The 13,440-nt window shown below is 36.3% G+C and overlaps 1 protein-coding gene across 9 annotated transcripts in view; it reads left to right on the top strand.

The window, feature by feature from the left end:
- The window catches only part of GOLGA4 (golgin A4), a 67,874-nt gene extending 55,396 nt beyond the window's left edge, over positions 1 to 12,478 (top strand). For 8 of the 9 annotated variants that reach the window (XM_050340695.1, XM_050340647.1, XM_050340566.1 and 5 more), the window contains 7 exons: positions 1,703 to 1,723; positions 1,902 to 1,970; positions 2,524 to 2,599; positions 4,422 to 4,525; positions 7,111 to 7,197; positions 9,620 to 9,683; positions 11,724 to 12,478. In XM_050340695.1, the coding sequence (XP_050196652.1) occupies positions 1,703 to 1,723; positions 1,902 to 1,970; positions 2,524 to 2,599; positions 4,422 to 4,525; positions 7,111 to 7,197; positions 9,620 to 9,649 (387 nt within the window). In that variant the 3' untranslated portion in view covers positions 9,650 to 9,683; positions 11,724 to 12,478. The remainder of the gene's footprint in view (positions 1 to 1,702; positions 1,724 to 1,901; positions 1,971 to 2,523; positions 2,600 to 4,421; positions 4,526 to 7,110; positions 7,198 to 9,619; positions 9,684 to 11,723) is intronic. The other variant, XM_050340380.1, reaches the window with a different exon arrangement.
- Positions 12,479 to 13,440: the final 962 nt, after the last annotated feature.

The raw sequence follows: 13,440 nt of genomic DNA, 5'->3' as shown, positions 1-13,440 counted from the left end.
CAAAAAAACATAATGTGCATGTAACTCCTGGTACATCTTCTGGTCCAGTCAAAGCTCAAATACTTAGAGTGATGTAACTGGGCTTTCAGTTCCTCTTTTATCAATATTCCAGGATAGGATTCCTACTCTTTGACACAGTTTGTTCTGGGGTCAAGGGATAGTTGTCTTTTGTTCTCCTTAGAAATTAAGGGCTGTCATTTTTAATTCTTACCTGTCTTAATTTGTCCATTGCCTGTCCTTGGTATGTCTGCAGGAAACTAGTTTTGCTATTACCTGGTGCAATAGCACATATTTGCAACCAATACAATAGAGCATTCTATGAAAATATATATATGCAGCATTATAGAGCTAAATAAGAAAATTTGACAGGGTCTGTGGGCCTTGTCAGCAAACCAGAGCAGAACTGTACAAATCCACATCTGCATTTTACAGTGCACTCCAATGAATTCCATCATCCTACATTTACCATGGTATTTTTTGTGTCTCATCTTATTTCCTTTTTATTTTGTTGCTCTGTAACGTTTTTCTCTTTTAGTGTTTGGGGGGTTTTCGCTTCATCACTAGTAGTAAAAATGCTCAGAAGTCTTCTGTTGACTGGAAGCAATTTTTTGTGGGCATTTGTTGTCTAAAGTTGGAGACTCCCAGATCAGAGAAGTTTGTCTTACAAATCTTCCTGTGCTGCTTGATGTTAACCTACTCCAAACATCATGCATAACATACTCACTTTGACGTGAAGATAGATATTTGAACAATATTTGTCTGACTGCAATAAACAATTGACAAATACTAACAACCTTAAGTGTTATCATTTGGATGTAAAAATATCAGAAACTGTCTCCATATATATGAGAAAATAAATGTCTGATCAGATGACTGAGCTCTTCAGAAGAAAGAATTGCACTTACAGGTTTGGGGATTGATTTTCCCCTACTTTCCGCTTGTGTAGTGTAGGAAAACCTACAGGTTTTATCAGCCTACAGAGATGGGGGAAGGCTCTCATTTTCAACACAATTCCAAAGAGGCTTGGGAAGAAAAAAAACTAATATGTACCACTTTTCTGTTAAGGTTTTGGTTACCTTGAAAAAAAATTCACACATAAATGATTTGATGTTGAAATGCTTTTACAAACTTTGATTTATACCCATAACTACTAAAGCATTACTTACCTTAAAATTGGAACATTGAAAGAAATATCAGCTTAAAATTTTTTCTGTACTTCATAAACATCTTTGCAAGATGTAGAGCTCGTGAAGCTCTTAACTCAAGCCATTTTCAGGTAAATATTTACTTTTCGAAATGTGGCTTAAAGAATTGACGTAAAAAAACCATTACAAATAGTATTAATAGGGTATTAGGGTATCCTGGGATGTACTTCATACTCATTCAGTTATTATTCATCTCCAATATGTTTTTGTAAAGATTTGAAACACTAGGTTTTTGAAGTTATATTTGTGATAATTGTCTTACAGAATTGAATGAGGTAATTTAAATATAAGCTTTATGTACTGACAATACAACTAAGTTAAACACCATGAGACTAGTTATTTTTATAAGTACATGGGTATTTGGTAATTTCGATTTTTATCATCCTCAGTTAACCCACTGTATCAGAACTAGATGATTGATATTTCTTTCTTCAGTGCTTGATATACTCCGGATTTTTTATGTGTTTTAATCTGAATTTTTGTTGTTGTTGTTCTAGGTCACACTGACAGAACTAAAGGTAAGTCTCACGTTACTTATTTTGTCCCTCTAATACTTCTGTTTCAGAACAGTTTGAAAGCTGAAATGCTGTTTATAACTTTCTGTGTGTTAAAAGGAGAAAGAGATTTTTTGCAGAGGTAGTTATGATGTATTTTCGTCAGTTCCTCGATGATTTCCATATGTGACTGTTCTTTCAGGCACAGCTTGCACAGAAGACAACATTAGTCAACGATTCAAAACTGAAAGAGCAGGAATTGAAAGAGCAGGTAAGGGTGATGTTGAACGAGTAAAAAGTATTCTTGTTTGATACTCTGTATTTTCAGTATTGAAAGGTTTGTTCTTTTCAAGTGATGATGTGGCACATCTCCACACAAGGTACTATGAAAATAGTAGGCAAACAAAATAGTTTTCACTCATACTTGCTCTCAGATCTGTGTACTTTCCAAAGTACTCTTGTATTCACTGAGAATGAAAATACCACATGCTTGTGATACTGGTTAACCAAGCAATTGCACTGTGATAAAGGTAACAGTGCATGTCATGAAATTCTGGATTTTTATTTTCAAAACTAAAACTTTTTGATGATGGTATTTGTCATGTGCTTTTTTTATGTATGCTTTATATATATATGTAAAAATAAAAATGTGGGTTATATAATATATATATAACATCTATAGTTATTTTTATTCGTATGTACACCTGTACACACATTTCCTTAAGTAGTTTCATAGGAGATGATGTTTAGCGAAAACTGTTTCAGTGATGCTTATTTTACTTACTTGTCAACACCATTTATCATTTTGACTGTTCTCTATTTAGATTCATGTACTGGAAGACCGGCTGAAAAATTACGAGAAGAATATGTATGTCACACCAGTTGGAACACCCTACAGAGGTAAGTACACAGTTTTCATCAGAAATAGATTTTTCATTTGTTTGAAAGATATACTTTGGTCTAGACAATGTATTAAAATGTCAGTCTCCTTAAGACACTCATATAATATTTTTGTGACGTCCTTGTTTTGTCTTGTCTGTTGTAATAGAGTTGGTGTGTGATTTCAGATGAGCAAATCACACAGCATTTTGTTTGGCTTTTATGTCATACAGTTAAAAGAGCTCTATACATCAGAGTTCTTGAACTCTCTGCTGTGCAGGTCCCAGGCCCACCCAGGTGACAGGGACAGAGATGGGCACATGTACAGCATGGCTCAGGCAGGAACTGAAGGCCCCATACTGAGCTGGAACACATCCTCTGGGCCCTTGGCAGGATCCAGTGGGGTTGGGGATCCCAGGGGAGGCCGATCACAGCCACTGAGGCCTGTGAGCACCCTCAGGACACTGACAGATGTAGACTTGCACTGCTCATGTGCTCTCCTTTGGACATTGGTTACTGGCTACTTTGGAGACAGAGTATGGGCCACTGGACCTTCTCTCTGGTGGTGTACTGTTCCTCTCAGGCTCTGTTGTTTTAAAGAATCCACAGGGAAATGAAGAGGTATTGCTTACCTCCAGAAGATTTGTGACTGCTTAGTTGAGGAACACATCCTGCATGAGACTGAGGGCTCAAGAACTGAGCCTCGCTAGTATCAGAGATGCTGAGTTTTGCCATCCTGTGGAAACCTATCTCTGTTGGATGAACTCAGGAGACTTTCAGAAGCCACATGTTAACACCTATTCCTTGCAAATTTTTGCAGATGGTCAGATTATCTCAGAATGATGTGCAGCTCTCACTTTCCCCCCCTCGCCCTCCCCAAAGGTCCATGTCACCTTCCCACAAGGTGACAGAGCCAAGGATGGGATGTCGTTATGGGTATTGAATACCTTCTGCTATTGCAGGGCTGGGAAGGAATGTCATCAAAGATTTCCTCAGTGTGTTCTGATTGGAAAAGAAGCAGGTAGGAAGAAGCATAGCATAGCATAGTTCAGCTGGAAGGAACCAACACCAATTACCTACTCCAACTGCCTGACCACTTCAGGGCTGACCAGAAGTTAAAGCATGGCTTTAAAGAGCACTGTCCATATGCCTCTTCAGTGCTGACAAACGTGGGGCGTCAAACACCTCTCAAAGAAACCTGTTCCAGGGTTTGACTACCCTCTGAGTAAAGAAATGTTTCATCAAGTGCAAGCTTCCCCTGATAGACGCAGGTTTCAGCCGTTTCCATGAGTTGTGGCACTGGGTACCAGGGAGAAGAGATCATCACCTAGTTCTCAACTTCTCCTTCTCAGAAAGCTGTAGAGAGTGGTAAGGTCACCGCTCAGCTTCCTCCTCTTCAAACCAGACAAACCCAGAATCCTCAGCCACTTCTCAGAGGACATGCCTTCCAGCACCTTATCCAGTAGCAGGGGTGCCCTCCTCTGGATTCATTCATGTACCTTATCATTCTTTTTAAATGGTGGGGCCCAGAATTGCCTGCAGCACTGAGGGTGAGACTGCACCAGCACTAAATACAGTGGGATAACCATCCTCTCTTGATTGGCTGGTGATGCTGTGTTTGTTGATGTGGTTTGACTTGTTGGCTGCCAGGGCACACCCTGCTGACTGCTGTTGACCCTCCTGCCAACCAGCAGCCCCAAATGCCTTTCTTCAGGGCTGTCGTTACTGCCGTCCCAAGTGCAGAATCCAGCATTTGTTCTTGTTCAGTTTCATGCCATTGGTGAAACTTAGATTCATATGAGTGACTTGCGGTATAAATATGCCCTTATTTTTGTTTACACAGATGGAAACCTTCACCATACTGACGTTTCCATTTTTGGGGAGCCTACAGAGTTTGAATACTTGAGGAAAGTGCTCTTTGAATATATGATGGGTCGTGAGACAAAGGTATGGAAATTTGTATATGGTGACAGGTGATTCAGCTTAGAGTACAGTTTAACACCCTTGCTGTATAGATGTGAAATACCATGTGTTTGTGATTTGTTACATGGTGTTTATTACTGACACAGGATTCAATAGGCTTTCACATTTGTTTTCCAAAGAGGCATGATCCATAACTTAAAAGTTTGTCAGCATGCCAAGATGAGTGGTAGGAGGAAGAGGCTTTCACATCTCTCACCAGTGTACCTATGAAGACAAAAACGTTTATGGATAGATACAGTTTTATTAGCAAAAGTCCTGTTGTCATTCAGTCTTAATGTACTAGCAGCATATTAGCAAAAGTGATCTTTTGATGTCATCTTGACACAAACATAGCAGATAATGGATTAAATAATAGTTTGTTAATAGCACTGAAGATGATGAAGTATCTCTTCAGTTTTTGCTTAAAGGTGTTTTATAGGGCTCCCAAATCTGTGCATCTTAGATAGTATTAATTTACTTTTTAAAAATAGAGAAAATCTATTCAGTAGGCTTCTTGTATGCTGCAAGTTGTGAAATCATTCCTAAGCTGGAATTTTACTAGCTTCGTACAGTACTGGTGCTTAGAGATTGACCAGGTTCAAAAGAGGCATGTTGTAACACAAATATTTTTCTTGGATAATGAATTCTACTTGGATGAATTTTTGTATTTGGTTTTTTCCTCCTCCCTGGAGTTCTTCCACTGTTGCCCTGCTTTCAACTTAGACTACTATAAAGCAAAGAGGTTTTATGTAGGTTTCTATGTTAATTAGCTTTGTTCTTCATTGTACTCTGTACAGAATAAAACTTGGACTGTGCAGAACATCTTGTCTTTAGGGGATTCCTCATTCTCTGTCTTTTTATCCCATTTTTCATTGTGATATTAATTCCTTTTTTATTAAAAATAGAAATCCCTGATCCAAAAACCCCAGAATCACTAGTTACCTTCTGTTCACAAGCTTGTGGCTCGTTGGATAGCTCTCCTACTTAAACAATGAAATAGTTAAAGGAAAATACCTACAGTAGTAGATTTTATGATTTTGTATTGTGAGGGACTTAGACAAGGGAAAATGCTAAAAAAATCTGTCAGCAATGTTTGAGTTTAAAACAAGTCTTGAAACAGCTTCAGACAACTATTGCATATAGCTGATGCACATAGCAAATTTTCATTCGAGAAAACCTAATGTGAAACCTCTTTTTTGCTCATCAAGGCTATCTGTCACTGATATACGAAACATTTCTATACATGCCTCAAAGCTTTGGAGTATAAATTGTTACATTTTTTTTCTTTGTAACAGTGCTATACTAGAATTTGCATTTCTTCAATAATAGCAACAAAATTACAATCAGTGCTAAAGAAAATTGTCTTTAGGTCTTGCTTCTGTGTTTCTTTCAGTCTCCAGTTTTGCTTCAAAAAGTAGTTTCAAGCTGATTTCATCTGCTGGTTTCCTTTCAATCATTAGATGTGTTGCTGGAAGACACTGAGCTTAGTATCTGCTCTCATCAGGATTATATCATACAATCTTTAATTTATGGAACTCTGTCTTGAGAACTGGTTTCATCTTACTACACTGAGTGGAAAACCATGAGCAGTGATGGTGCGATTGATAAAATTTTTTAACACTGTTTTAAGCATGTTAGTAAAGTATTGACGTGCTTTTTCTCCCCTCAAACACAATCCTTGAGTTAAAAGATCTGTATTGTGATTTATCCCCTGAATACAGATATACCTTTCTCTCAGCTTTTATTTTCCTGGACCAGAAGAGTAATTTTTATGTCTAATTTTCTCTTGTAAGATCATTTGGTGGCCCTCCACTGTGCATGATCTCCTTTTATAGTACAAATATATATACCATGTCTCAAAGGTGATTCAGTAGTGGAGTTGGTGATACCTATGGACATGTTTCCTCTTTACTGAAAGGAGTTCAAAGAAATCTGTGCAAATTATCTAGGATGGATTGCCATTTATGCAACCTTGTAAATGGTTCTGGAATACTATGAAGACATTAATGAATGCACCAATTAGGTTATAGTGCTGGAGACATAAGAGAAATGTGGAGGGTTGATACAAATTTTAAGAATCCAGAATAACAGTCATAATATGTAATCTGTAGTTTATCACGTTCTTTGTAAACTGCTTGACTGAGGTGTGTATGTGTCTTAGCAGGGGGATTTTACTGTCTTGCCCTCCAGTCCAACTTTATTTGCTTCTTTCTTGGTGGGATGTATGAAACGAGATTGCCAGCTTTTTCTAAGCTTGCACTTTGTTCAATACATTGTCTTATGGATGGACTCTATTGCTTGAGCATAGGTACCATAGAACTCACATCGTATTACAGTAGCTGAAGTTTGTGATAATGTGAAATGATGACCCTTCATTGTTTTCATATAATTCACAGAATATGTTGTGCATATACAGTGTGAAACAAATAGTTGTATCTTACTGATTTTACTGTTTTCCATTGACATTAGTACAAATAGTATATCGTATTCTTAAATGAAATTAATTTTAAAGTATTACAAAGCATTTTTGTGCATGTGGAATTACTTATAGATAACATACATCTTTTTAGACAATGGCCAAGGTTATAACAACAGTGCTAAAGTTCCCAGCAGATCAGACTCAGAAGATACTAGAACGGGAAGATGCTCGACCAATGGTAAGTTATATGAGTAAAGCAAGTTTATGCATGAGGATTAGGTTTAAAGAATAAGGAATTAGAAACTTATTTTTAAGTCCCCTTTTACCTGTGTCTACATTCCACTGAGCTCCTTCTCTTCCTTCTTCCCTCTTCGTCAGTGGAATATCAAATTCGAGCTCTAGATTTGAGTTTGTAACAAGAGTGAGAAAAAAGCAAGCATATTTTCTTTACTAGTATTTTTCCTCGTCATTTAAGCCATATTTCTCATAGTGATGGGTACAACAGAACAAAGCAAGTCCAGTCGTTACTACTATTCTGCAGATGAATTTTCTAAGTAAAAAAGTAATCTGACAGAAAATTCATGTTTCTTAAATTCAGAAGTTTCTGTGGAAGTCATATTAGTTTTCATGGAAAATATATATTAAGAAACATTTTTTCAGTCCTGGAATAAAATTTCAGACAAAAACAAGAGGCTGCAAAAACATTTTGCTTATAGAATATAAAACTGATTAGCTCTATCACCTGGGATATGTGTTTGAAGTGAGATATGTACAATTTTATTTTAAGTGTGTAGCCTAACAAGGCTGGGAGTTTGTTTGGGGTTGGGGCCTTTTTGTAAGAGTCTGCTTTATTTTTGTACTGAAAAAACATGAAAATATGTCAGTTCACTCTGGGTCAGGAGAGGTCAAAAATAAAAGTCTTCAACACTTTAGTGTTAACTTTTTCCCAGTTTCAGTACATTTATTATGTGATGTTTTCTTGGTATTAACCAGCTGATCTATTTACCTGAAAGGTGAAATTGGGTTTGAGAAGCAGACCTAAAAAGGGATAAGGTTATATGAGCATAACCATTTCTTTGGTTACATTTCTTTGTTACTGTTTTATGCATTGATGCTACTTTTTATCAAAATAAAAACTGCAGTAATAGTCTTCTGTATATTGTATCTGGAGTCAATACCAGATCCCTCCCTTTGTGGGTCAGCTTAGTGAAATAATTAGGAATTAAAGTGAGAAGAGGAATACCATTCTGTTTCTCTCACTGGCCTTGCATATATATTTATTTAGCACATGCAAAACCAGAATAAAATAAAAATTTGAACATTTTTACGTTTCATTTGAAGTAGTTACATTAAAATCCTGTTGATCCATTGAAACAAATTTTTTAAAAATCTGTATTTTCATTTGCTTACAGTATCACATCTGAGCAAAGTGTTAAATACTTCAGCATTTTCCTGGACACTTAGTATGTCTGAGAATGTTTTGCAATCTTAAGTGTTTAAAATACTTTTAGAAGTATATAAATATTGATAATACTGCAGCTCCAGTAAGTACCATGTATCCTAAACATGATTTTCTCTCTGACATTCAAATAGAAAGCTGAGGCTTTTTTGTTTCATTTTGTTTTGGCAAGTTAGAGTAATATTTAGGAAACATTTTGAGATCAGGGAGATGGACCTTATTTTGCAGTCACTTCAGCTTTTTGATACTTGAAATCTGTTCTTCCTACAAGAGACCTTCATGACTTCTGATACGAAATAAAACTTTAACTTGAATTCATCCAACAAGTTTCATCCTTGGTATTAAATTTTGGCTAAAATGTATGGTGAGGGTTATTTTGCAGGCTGCAAGTGTTTTGATTGTTAAGGATATTGTCATTAAAAGACGTACCAGTCTCTTCTTGGCTCAGATCTAGCCTATGAATTTTCTCCATTCCAAATCCACAGAGATTGAATTAGACATCTAATGGATACTCAAATACTAGGGCATATTATGAAGGAAGTAGTTTTTTTTTTCTTCACTTTTGAAGTTAACTAGGTTTGTTTGCTGAAGCACGAATTATTTTGGGCGGTGAGTCTTTCGTAATTCTGTTTAGAACTAAAAAGTTAGATCTTTATGAATTTTTCTGTCAAGAAATATGCTTGATTTTTGGGAGGTTTATTTATTGGCATTTACTAACATGGTAGTGATGTTTCTCCGCACTTAATATTGAAATAATATTGTTATTTGAAAATATTTGGTGTTAAGATCTCATGAGCAGTAAAGTTCTGAACTACAACACAAATATGTATTTTAACGTAAAGCTTGTTTGTATTTTAGTTTACCGCCAGAACATCTGTCATTTTAATGTGTAAACTGTTAACTAATTGTGCTACTACAGTAATTATGTGGTACTAAGTATCTATGAGTAATTATATACCCTCTCAGTGGGCTTTTATTTATTAACAGGTTTCTGAAAACTTGTAACAGTACAAGGCCAGTAAACATATACTAGATTAATGTATCATCTTCACTAATCTAGTTTCTACTACATGGTTATTGTGTTCTAACTGCAGCAATCTCATCAGTAAACTGTAGATGTTCACAGAGCTCTTATCTATTAACACTATATAACACTGTTAACACAGTAGTCCAATAAGCTCTTTTCTTCCTGGCTTTGTAGTTTGCCTCACCTCGCAGTGGTATCTTTTGAATATCCCATCAGTCTGTGCTTAGTTAGCATGTGGGTGAGTGAAGTCTAATACATACTTGTTTTATTTAAAGATGATACATGTATTATGAGATTAACCATTCCTCTGCTTTTTTCTTGCCTGTTTTCCTTTGTTAAAAATCAAATATTTGTTCTACATGTGTATGGTAAATTTTATTCTACTCTTAATCATGTTTTGTTTTACAAAGCCAAGTTTGAAAATGGTAAATATTGATTCAAAACAGATCTTTTTGAGGTATAAGCATAACTTCAGATATTGATTTAGCTACAGAAATCTCTGAAAAAATTCAGATTTTAAATTAATTAATATGTAATATTGGATTTTGTTGCACTTGGCTTTGTTTTGTCTTTATATGAGTTCCTTTTTTGAATAGGCAAATAAGTCAGATTTGTGGGAAGCGTACTGTACTACTGGAAATTAATTACATCTTTTAAATGTGAGAATGAATTATTCTAAAAAAGATTGATGAAATATTCTTTGTAGAGGGATTAGGATATGTGTAAATATGCGTGTAAACATATTACCTTTCTGAATCTCAGCTTTGGTTTGATATCAAGCAGAGCTAAAGCAGAGACCTTAGGGAGAACAATTAGGTGAGCTTTATGCTCTCAGTTTATTGTGCCTTCTGGTTTTATTAAGTTATTTTCATTATGAATCTGCAATGCTAGTTGTGGCATTACAGGAACAGAACAGCTGACTTAGGCCTAAAGACGCAGGTTGCATCAGACTAGCCAAGCTAAACAAGCAACATGCAAGCAATAGTGGTTGAGGGAGGAATACAATATGGAAGTACACAGGAAAAAGCTTTCTGTGCTGACTGATAAGGTTATGATTGAGTCACTAGTGGCGTTTGATGTATAATAAACTCTGCAGATAAATTCTATAGCATATGGTCAGCTCAACTTTTCCTCCTTTGCAAACTGGAAAGCTTTGCAGAGTTACCAGGAATTGATTCAGTGCATGTGAAGCAGTTGCTGTCCCTTGGCTACAAATGTAGTTGTTGGCCTGTATCACCACCACAGCAGAACAGATTAGCTTAGGCTGTTTCCATTGCTAGTTACCACAGTGCAGTTGATAAGTTATCTTCCTCTCTTGCAGTCATGCAAATACAGCCTCCAACACAAAATAGTACTTCTTTCAAAGAAAAAAAATTGTTCGTCTTTACTAACAGTCATGGTTTCTACTTCATGATTTTTTAAACCTTTGAATACAATGGTGAATGCACTTTATTGCACTTAAAATACAATAGAGTTTGGACTGTTTACCTCCTAGCCCTGATCACTTCTGACAAAATCAGCAACTGTTTTTAATAGCCCTCAGTTGAAAATAATTGAATTGTTGATAATAGTGGAACAAAGCTATTTACAACACTATTTCAGAAGGTATGTTTGAAACTTACATTCTTGTCATGCTGTTACAATGCTGGTGTAAAAAATTTAGATGTTCTCAGCTGCATTTGAAACATACCACTGAAGGCTTGTTGATGTTGACCTTAATGTCAGCAATTACCAGTTACACTTTCATAAATTAAACCAGTATACATGTAAACTGTTCAGACCTCATCATTGGATTGCAATTGCTTACTTCATCTCAAGTATTTTTGTCTCTTATTCTTGGATGTATATACCTTAGAAATTAAGGTGATGCTGACTTAATTGTGAAGGTAGTCAGTATTTTTGTGGTAGAGGAGGCTTTTTGCTAGCTCCAAAATTATACATTATCATTTCAAGTTTGATGATAGGCCTTTATGCAGAGAGGACAACCCTGTGTTTCATTGGATTAATATGCAGAGATGTGGTAGACTATTTCCAGTGAGACTTCTGACTGTTTTGCTACAGCTTATTTCATTTTCATCAATTTCTCAACTGTGTTGCAGATACTGCAATAGAATTGCTTGCTCAAAATCACTTAATAATTTGGCAGTTTGATTTACATGAAATTCTTCTACCTGCTAATCATACAATAAATAATGTCATTATTTTAATATTAAGATTATCGAAGTTGCTGTCAGTAATGTAACATTTGTTCATTTCTTCTAATTTTTCATTCTTCTAGTCATGGCTACGACCATCTTGAAGAATTTGTGATGAGAATGTCTCATGACACTGCTGCTTAGAAATATTTTTATATCTCTGTTGTTTTCCCTTGAAAAGGGACAAGAAGAAAAGCTATTATTCAAGGTCACAAATGAAACAGCAGGAACCAAAACTCAGCACCATCTTTGGACCATGAATATAGTTAAAACTGCCTTGACAGAAATTCTAATCAGGGGTTATTTGGTGATGAGTCTTTCTCTTCTATTGAATACTGTCTTCTATTTTGTGTTAAAGGTTATTTTTTTAAAGGAGAGAAAAGACTTTATCCTAGGAAGGAATTACCCACTACTGTATCTCTATACAGGTTTTACTGGGTGTTTTTTAAGAGTTGAAATAAATTGTTTGTTTTTTCTATTTATTTTTTTTTTTATTTTTGAATGAATTGTGCAATACATTTTGAATGAGTAGTGGTTGAGGTGATTTTTCTGATGAACTAGGAACTTCCGTTGACTATTCTCTTCTGATTTGATCTTGATTGTTTGCTAAAGGTCACTTCTATATGCTTTTGCCTACAATAAATCCAAATTGCAGTACCTCATTTGTTTACTCCTAGCTTTTGTACTTATATTTTTGTGGAGAAAAGGTATGTTCCTGTAAATTCCTGTAAATAGTTAATATGTAACTGTATCATATGCTGATCTGTGACTGTTGACAGCACTAATCTAAATAGAGCTGAGATGAAATAAAGTTTATTTACTGTATAATTTTGGAACATCTTTGGTATGACTTTTCTTTGAAAGGATCTACCAGTATTGTTCTTATTCCTGTTTGAGACATCCTTAGCTGAGATATTTCCAGGCTGAAATTGCTCTCATAAAAAGAGCTACTCAAGTACATTAAACTGTAAAAAGTCAGTGGAGACCTTCAGATTTTCAAGGGATCACAACCTGTGAAACAGACACATGATAAGCTGAAAAGCTGATGTAAGAATGTAGTAAGTGGGGAAGCTTGTGTTGTAAAAGTTTTAAATTATCACAGAATCATAGAATGGTTTGGGTTGGAAGGGACCTTAAAGATCATCTATTTCCAACCCTCCTGCCTGGGACACCATTCACTGGAACACATTGCTTAGGGCCCCATCCAACTTGAACACTTCCAGGATGGGACATCCACAACTTCTCTGGGCAACCTCTTCCCACTGCCTCCCTATCCCCACAGTAAAGAATTTCCTCCTATGATCTTATCTAAATATCTCCTCTTTCAGCTTAAAACCATTCCCTCTTGTCCTGTCACTATCTGTTCACGTAAAAACATACTCTGGAAGGCTGCAATGAGCAGAGCCTTCTCCAGGATGAACAACCCTGTCTCTCTCATCATGTCTTCGTAGAAGTGCTCCATTCCTCAGATCATTTTCGTGGCCTCCTCTGGACCATCTCTGGCAGGTCCATGTCTTTCTTGTGCTGAGGACCCTAGACCTGGACACAGCACTGCAGATGGGATGTCACAAGGGAAGAGTAGAGAGGGACAATCACCTCCCTCAACCTGCTGGCCAGTCCTCTTTTGATGCAGTCAAGGATACCACTGGCCTTCTGGGCTGCAAGCACACACTGTTGGCTCATGTCCAGATTTTCATCCATGGAAACCCCCAAGTCCTTCTCCACAGGGAGTGGAGTATGTCTGGTTTTAAATTGCTGTTTAAGGTCTAAAGAGACTTGGGTTGCCTTTGATAGTTAAGG

The sequence above is a fragment of the Myiozetetes cayanensis genome, unplaced genomic scaffold (genome assembly GCF_022539395.1).
Source record: "Myiozetetes cayanensis isolate MyiCay16 unplaced genomic scaffold, myiCay2020 scf1, whole genome shotgun sequence".
NCBI classification, from domain to species: Eukaryota; Metazoa; Chordata; class Aves; order Passeriformes; family Tyrannidae; genus Myiozetetes; species Myiozetetes cayanensis.
Note: the sequence above shows the minus strand (reverse complement) of the source record. Positions and strands in the feature narration are given on the sequence as shown.